The 8,684-nt window shown below is 37.7% G+C and overlaps 1 protein-coding gene across 14 annotated transcripts in view; it reads right to left on the bottom strand.

Moving 5' to 3' along the window:
* The window catches only part of CCDC73 (coiled-coil domain containing 73), a 139,440-nt gene extending 132,858 nt beyond the window's left edge, over window positions 1-6,582 (bottom strand). For 8 of the 14 annotated variants that reach the window (XM_072791035.1, XM_072791032.1, XM_072791036.1 and 5 more), the window contains exon 1: window positions 6,222-6,541. In XM_072791035.1, the coding sequence (XP_072647136.1) occupies window positions 6,222-6,263 (42 nt within the window). In that variant the 5' untranslated portion in view covers window positions 6,264-6,541. Of the gene's footprint in view, window positions 1-6,221 lie in introns of all 14 variants that reach the window. The other 6 variants (XM_072791040.1, XM_072791038.1, XM_072791037.1 and 3 more) reach the window with 3 other exon arrangements.
* Between the last annotated feature and the right edge of the window lie 2,102 nt (window positions 6,583-8,684).

Genomic DNA, 8,684 nt, shown 5'->3' on the forward strand with positions numbered 1-8,684 from the left:
ATATTTGGAAACCATGAGTCAAATAAGTTAGGATGTACAATCAGTATTTCCTGTAACTGTGATAAATTTTAAAAGAAATATATCACAACTCTAGAAAAGACCTATTGAAGAATAATTGTGTAATGAAGGAAAATGGAAAATGTCCACAGATGGATTTTAAGTAGACTTTAATATAGAAACAATAAAGAACCAAGACTAATATAATTTAACACATCTGTTTAAGAAACTGCAAATGATACAAATCTGAGTTAATGATCTTTACCTTCAAAGTCTAGAAAGGTAGATAGATAAAGCATTCATTCAAGTAAGTGTAAGCCCAAACATGATAATACTAGGCATGATATAAGACACAGATAAAAAAGGGTAAAGTGTTCAAAAAATTCAAAGTACATAGTGCCCAAGCCTTAATTATTCAATCTAGAAAATAAAGACACTAAACTAGTTATAAGTACAACAGCAAATTGGAGTACATGATGTCTAGCAACACTTCTAGCAGTAAAAATCAGATTTAATTAATCTATGAAGAAGAGATTTTAGGCTATTGAAGAATTCAAGAAATAGTTCGCAAAAAAAGGATTTTGAGACAGACCCTGAGCAAAGGAAAATCAAATCTGGCTGAAAGATAGGAGGGTAGGTCTTTACACAAACTGATTTAGAAAGTAGAAGTCACTGAGCAATTTTCACAAAATGAAGTGGGAAGTGAGATATTACACAGTTTAAGGTCATAAGTAATCAAGTAAAGGTAGGGGAAGGAGAAAAATTGGAACATTTTACATTTTACAGAAAGAAGTCAGTAAAGACAAGGAATTAAATGAGAAAACAGAGGGGATAATTGAAGGAGTGATGTCTAGGAGTTGAGCAGAGGGGAAATAATATGATGAATGATTAGCCTTAGTTAGGTGGGGGAAGAACATTCCTTTCTTTCTTAGAAAGCAAAGTGAAAAATAAAGTGAAAGGGGCAAAATACAAAGACTACTGAGGTTCCAGAAAGGAACAGGACATTATAAAATTAGGCATAAACCTGATCTTATTTAATGAATTTCAAAATATCAGAACCTAAGGAGAATCTTGAAGTCTGAAAATATTAATGTAAACAAAGGAAAAACATTCATTCATTCAACATTTATGGAACTCCTTCTACATTCAAAATATAATTATTAAAACAAAACAAAACAAAACAAAAATATAGGGGCACCTGGGTGGCTCAGCGGTTGAGCATCTGCCTCTGGCTCAGGTCATTATCCCAGGGTCCTGGGATCGAGTTCTGAATCAGGCTCCCCACAGGGAGCCTGCTTCTCCCTCTACTAGGTCTCTGCTTCTCTCTATAACTCGAATGAATGAATGAATGAATGAATGAATAAAATATAAACAAACAAAACATGCAGAGCCCTTGTCCTGAAGAACTCTAGTAGGGAGATACAGATATATGCAAATAATTATAATACAATATGGTCATGTGCAATGGTAGAGATCCTTAGAAAACACTATGATAGTAGAAAGAAAGGGCTTCTAATCTAGCAAGGGAAAAAATCAAACAATTGAAAAGGTCTGAGACTTCCTGGGTGACCTCTGGACTGAGGCTTAAAAATCTTAAAAGTTAAGAAGTTAGCAAAATGAAAAATGAGGTAAGGGTATTTTAGAGGGGAAAAACAGCATAAGCAAAGGCACAGATGGACACATCATCATTTTAAATGAGGAACTAAAAACAGATTAAGATTATAGTTTAACATGTAAGGCTGGAAGAAGAGATAAGGCTTGAGAAACACACAGGTTTTAGGTCTTCTGTTCCATGTTAAGGAGCTTGAACTAATTAATATTTTCACACCTCTGCTCTCTCACAGAGGATGCCTTCCTCTATCTTTTCTGTTTAAATGCAAATCAAAAATCAGGTCACATTTCATCTCCTCTGTGAAACTTTTCTTGTGAATCCAGTTTATACCATTTCTCCTTTCCTGAACTGTACTTGTTGCCCATATCACGTGATTATTGTATTTATTGCCATACATTCTTACTATCTGTTACACATAATTTTTCACTTTATTATGTCAATTTATAATGGTGCCATAAATGTTTTTTTTCATTAAGTATTCAATTTTGTAGGTTTATTAAGGTCCAGAGGGAAATGCACTTTGGGAATACCTGATAAATAATATCTTAAATTACTATAAATCATGTATAATTATTAAAACACTTTGAGTTTCTTGAAAGAAAATGTTTTACACTATTATAAGTAAAATTTTCTCTATTTGCAGTAAAATCTTTGCCATATTGCTCCTTGTTTTAAGAAAAAGAATAGGGATTCCATATATAAATTTTAGAAATGTAATGCTTAAATTCTAAAAATGAACAGTCTGAAATATATGAAGGAAATGAAAGAATTGGAAATTCTCTCCATAAGGTCATTATATGAAACCAAACATGAAATATGCTATTAAAAATACTATAAATTCAACTAATCTAAAGCAATATAACAGAGATCTTTGTATTAAATACATAAACACTAATTTTGGCCACCTTATAAATAAAATCTAAGAAAATCCTTTAAATATTTCTTAACCACTTAAAATCTTTAATTATACTAAACTCCAAATTTTTCCAAATATGAACAAACAAGAGTAAATTTCCAAAATATCCTAAAAGAGGGATTCTAATATAGCTGGAAATTTATTGCTTATTGAATTTAAACTGAAAATAAAAGTTGTAGTTTATATTAATCAGTGCCAGAGAATTCCATAAAGGCTTTTCTTATTAACAGAGAGTTTCCATGGATCATAAGAAAACTAAGAAAGCTGAACAGCTTCCTGACATAACTTTTGTAACATCCATATTAGCAAACAGAATAAATTATGAAAATTACATGAATAAATTACAGTAAAAATTCTCGCCCAAAATACATACAACAAAAATATTTTTCCTTAATTATCTACATGATCATTTTCCAAAGTCTAGAGGGCACGAGGTCCATAAAACAGAGCTCTAAAAATAGGTTCCACTGTCAAATAAATCTGGGAAATGCTGCATACTAACTTCCCATCTTAGAGATTAACAGCATCATTAGCATAGTTAGAACCTGTTTAAGTTTAATCCACCCCAATTTCTCAAGTTTATCTTAACCATGGAACATTTTTCTTTTTAGGTAACTCAAACTGCAAACTAATATTCTGGGGTACATGTGTTCCAAGGAATGTATTTGGGGAAATTCTAACAATTCTCACATGAAATCATTCTCATGGTCTTACTTTGCTAGTGGCTTTTTTTTTTTTTTTTGGACAGAAAAAGTGCCTTTTATTTAAAGATGGGAAAGATCTGGGCATGTTTACTTGTTAGAAACCAAACAAAGGCTATGTGACATTTTGAGAAGGTGAAGATACAGGAGGTGAGCCCTAGGGTAATAGGTTGGAGGGGACCAGACAAATAGGTAAGGTTCTTCAGTCCTCTCAGTAATCGAGAGCAGGAGACGGTACAGAGGTGGAGAGATTTATGGATGGAGGCTTGAATTGATTATAAAGAATTAAGAATTCTTATTCCCCCCCCCAAAAAAAATGTGTTCATTCAACTGTTACCAGGACTAATAGAAGAATATTATCTTCGACAAAGACATTTATCACTTAAAAATAGACTAGAAGGGCAGCCTGGGTGGCTCAGCGGTTTAGCGCCGCCTTCAGCCCAGGGCGCGATCCTGAGGTCCTGGGATCGAGTCCCACGTGAGCCTCCCTGCATGGAGCCTGCTTCTCCCTCTGCCTGTGTCTCTGCCTCTCTTTCTCTCTGTGTGTCTCATGAATAAAAAATTAAAAAATTAAATCTTAAAAAAAATAGACTAGAAAAAATAAAATAGAAAAAAGCATAAATTGCTCATACTAAAGTAGTTGCTTCGTCTTATTCAGTATTTCAGGTGTATATACACACTTATACTGACCTGAATGTAAAATGTATTTCTTAATGTGAGCTATAATTAGAAAGTTTAAGAATGCTACGGGTTCCAAAAATGCTAATGAAAACACTTAGGTCAGGGGCAGCCTGGGTGGCTCAGCGGTTTGGCGCCACCTTCGGCCCAGGGTGTGGTCCTGGGGACAAGGGATCGAGTCCCACGTCGGGCTCCCTGCATGGAGCCTGCTTCTCCCTCTGCCTGTGTCTCTGCCTGTGTGTGTGTGTCTCTCATGAATAAATAAAATCTTAAAAAAAAGATAAAATGGGTTTCATTATAAAAAAAAAAAAAAAACCACTTAGGTCACCAAGTATAAGATTGATTTTCTTTAGGGTTTTGTTTTTTTTTGTTGTTGTTTTGTTTTGTTGTTGTTTTTTTTTTTTTAGTTTTAAATAAGATAGTGTTCATAAAGCATTTAGTCCTGTGCTTGGCATGTAATAAACTTTCAACATATGAAAGATGTCTATTACTATCAGAAAAACACTATTACAGCCCCAGTAGTTATGAAACCCATAGTCAAAGCTAAAGAAACTAAAAACGCTATGCTGCCACCCAGTGGGCATTATTATACAGAAAGTGATAACCAGGTTTCTTCCGGATACTATGGTAGGAAGCAGTATAAAAATTAAAACACTAGGGCAGCCCCGGTGGCCCAGCGGTTTAGCGCAGCCCTCAGCCCCGAGTGTGACCCTGGAGACTCGGGATCGAGTCCCACATCAGGCTCCCTGCATGGAGCCTGCTTCTCCCTCTGCCTGCTTCTCCCTCTGCCTCTGCCTGTGTCTCTCTCTACCTCTCTCTCTCTGTCTGTCATGAATAAATAAATAAAATCCAAAAAAAAAACTCAATATAATTCTTATGAATTCAAGACCTACTGGGGCGCCTGGGTGGCGCAATCAGTTGAGCGTGGGACTCACGATTTCATCTCCGGTCATGTTCTCAGGGTCCAGGGATCAAGCCCCTCTTAGGGCTCTGCCTGAGTGAACAGTCAGCTTGAGATTCTCTCTCTCCCCTTCTGTCCCTGCCCCCACCCCCGCTTGCACTCGCGTTCTCTCTCTCAAATAGATAGATAATTAAAAAAAAAAAAAAAAGAGTAATTGAAAAACTACTTCAAGTCAACCCTGAAACCAGGGAGGGTGATGAACGCAAAAATCGGTTTTCGAAAAGACAATTGTGGAAGACTGTAGAATAAATTCCACCCAAATAATGTTTGTTGATTTTCAGGTTGTAATACCTCATAAGGATTTTTCCTTCGAGGTTCAAAACAAAGAGCCATAGGCATTTATCACAACTAAGGCAAAACAGCAAATAACCAAAAGTAAAGGGATCTCATTATTCTAAGTGTAAGATGCTTAATGGAACCTTCACGTATCCTTTCTTTTTTCTTTTTTTTTTTTTTTTTTTTTTTGAGATTTTATTTATTTATTCATGAGATACACAGAGAGAGAGGCAGAGACACAGGCAGAGGGAAAAGCAAGGTCCCTGCGGGGAGCCCGATGTGGGACTCGATCCGGGGACCCCGGGGTCACACCCTGAGCCGAAGGCAGATGCTCAACCGCTGAGCCCCCCAGGCGCCCCCCACATGTACTTTCTAAATGAGTGTACTGATTATAAACGTTCCCATAAACACCTTGAGAGTTGTCACTACTTCCAAAAGCAAAGGTAATTGGAAGATAAAACAATGCCATGAATAATGTAAATCTATAATTCAGCATCAGGGGGACTGGCAAGCCAGTCATTTTATTCCCAGGGCAATTCCACTTCAGTTTGCTTGTGCAAGGCACTTCAGAAAGAACATCATCACTCTGCGGATAAAGGACACCGGAGAAATTTCCCTTGGAGGTTTACACACTTCGGCAACTGCTTAGTACTGGCGGAACTTGGCACCACGCTTCAAACATTCTGCAAAGTGACATCCACCAAAGAAAGTCGAGATTCACTGCTAACGGTTGAAAACGCTGCAAACTGTGAGCCCCAGGCTTGTCTGAAATTTTTTCACCAACCTTATTTATTCATAACGCAAACGTGAGGTTTAAAACCAAATAAACAGGGGATCCCTGGGGGGGGGGGGGGGGCAGCGGTTTAGCGCAGCCTTTGACCCAGGGCGTGACCCTGGAGACCCCGGATCGAGTCCCACGTCGGGCTCCCTGAATGGGACCTGCTTCTCCCTCTGCCTGTGTCTCCGCCTCTCTCTCTGCGTCTCTCATGAATAAATAAATATTTTTTAAAAATAAGCAAAACCTAAAGCATACGTATAGGATGCTCCCGCGCGTCTCTATAAGGAACAGACAAGACTCACATTACTAACCGGCAGCCTTGACGCCGCTTCAGGAAACGCCATGAGAAGCCCAAGAAGCAAAGACAGGGAGGCCCAGGGGTGAAGGCCTCTCCCCGGTCGGCGTGAGCGTCGAAGATTCCAGACACCGCCGACGCCACGTCAGGAGACTTCCGGGGAAAGTCAACCCCTGGACGGCCGGGGAGAAGAAGGAAAGGTCAGGCGGCCAGAAATACAGGCCAATCCCTTACACCGACGGCTGGATGGGAAGATCAGAGCGGCCTCTGATAAGCCCACTTGCAAGCTAGACACCGCAGCAAGTTACCTCAGCGGACCGCGCGGCGGCGGCTCACTCCTCCAGCTTCCGGTTCACCTTCCCGCCCCGCCCGCCCCTCCCGGCGGAACTTCCGGTCTCCAGACCAGCTAAACGCGCCCCTGGGGCCAAGTGGCATTGACTGAAAACACAAAACAAAAAAACCACAAGACAGAAAAACTAGCTCCTGGAAAGTTTCTCTGATTGTTCGAGCTTTTTCTTTGTGGGCTCTAAGTAAACTACTTATTGGGGGATCCCTGGGTGGCTCAGCGGTTGAGCCCCTGCCCTTGGCCCAGGGCGTGATCCTGGAGACTCGGGATCGAGTCCCACATCAGGCTCCCTGCATGGAGCCTGCTTCTCCCTCTGCCTGTGTCTCTGCCTCTCTCTGTGTGTCTCTCATGAATAAATAAATAAAATCTTAAAAAAAAAAAAACTACTTATTGGTTTATCTATCCGTATTGAAAAAATATATTTGTAAAGATGAAGAAAAATGAATGTTTTACCTGTTGGGAGCAAGAGGAAGTGTGTGGGTGGGGATGGGAAAGACAGGAAGAAGACCTCACTGAACACATTTTTTCTATACTTTCTTATGTTGAATCCTATGAAAGCGTTATGGCACAAAAAAATTAAGTGTTGATTTTTTTTTTTTTGGAAGTGAAAAAATTAAGAGAAAAACTATAGCTCTAAGCATACTGAGGATCAAAATAAATAAACACACATACTGATGATTACACCTACCCCAGCACCTAATACAGAATGGAATATATTTCAGGCCTCCTGCATAGTTTTTGCTGTGCTATCAAAATCTGAAAGAAATGATCCCTGCCCTCAAAATTTTAACCATATATCCAAGTACATTTCTGTCTGGAACTCTTTTTCTTGGCTCCCTTCCTTCGGGTCTTTGCCCAGATGTCACCCTATTAGAATTCCCCTTGAGTACTCTAGAAAGAAGTAACACCCATGCAACATACTTGACCCTCGCCTTGCTGTATTCTCTGTAGCACAATCACCATCTAACACAGTATCTGTTTATCTGTTTTCTAGAACATAAGCTCCATGAAAACAGAAACTACTTTTTTTCATTTTTGCATGCAAAATCCTAGCACAAGGTGGCGTAATAAATGCCAATAAATATAACCTTTCAATTTGGCGTATGGTAACTATAACAGCTATACTCTAACAATGACAAATATCTACTATTTACTGTGTCAGACAGTGAGCTAAATGATTTACGTATATTATCTCCTTTTAGTATCTACAACAACCTTATTATATTATCATATTGTATACAATATTATTATTATATTTTATTATTATACTTTTTGCACATTAGGCAACAGTGATGTAGAATTTAACGACCTCTGATCCCCTTCTAATTCTATGCAAATTTTCCAATGACGGGTAAGTATAAAATATAACTTGTTCCTAGAAGAGAAATTGAAAATAATTTTTAGAAATTTTTTGTTATATCTCTTACTAAAATATTCATTATAGACATATCTGGCTCAATGGAAAATATCCTGGTTTCAACTAACGTGCCTATTTTAAAATAAGAATTTCGTTAATCATGTAAAAATAACCTCATCATTATGTTAACAAGAACAATAATACTAAATGTATCTTTTGACCCAGTAATCCCACTTTGGAGATAACATTCCAAGAGAAATAATCAACTAGAGATGGGAGAAGGAAGAATAACAATTTTTACAAAGGTGTTTGTAACTGAGCTATTTATAGTAGTGAAAATTTTGAAATAATAATTCTGAAATAGCTAGATATTTTTAGAAGCTACATGGTATATCAATACATTCAGATCCTTCATAATCTATAAAAAAATTGATTTCAATGCACAAAAATGTAAGAGAACTCAAGTATAAAAGGCAGAACCCAGCAATAGGTAGCATGATTAAAGCTACAAATCTTTATATCTCTATCTGTGAATTCTGAGAAGGATCAGAGAAGACTTTAGTACAACGTAACTCATCATTTAAATTCATGAATTTTTTTTAATTGTTAAAGTACTTAAGGAAACTTGATAAATTCTAAAGCCTTATTATTTCAAGTTACAACTATGTAGACTTGCTTTAAGCTGTAGTAGAAATTTTCTTTTACACACAGTGATAGAAACGATGAAATGGGATCCCTGGGTGGCTCAGCGGTTTAGCACCGCCTTC

Source organism: Canis lupus, chromosome 21 (assembly GCF_048164855.1).
Source record: "Canis lupus baileyi chromosome 21, mCanLup2.hap1, whole genome shotgun sequence".
In the NCBI taxonomy this organism is placed as follows: domain Eukaryota; kingdom Metazoa; phylum Chordata; class Mammalia; order Carnivora; family Canidae; genus Canis; species Canis lupus.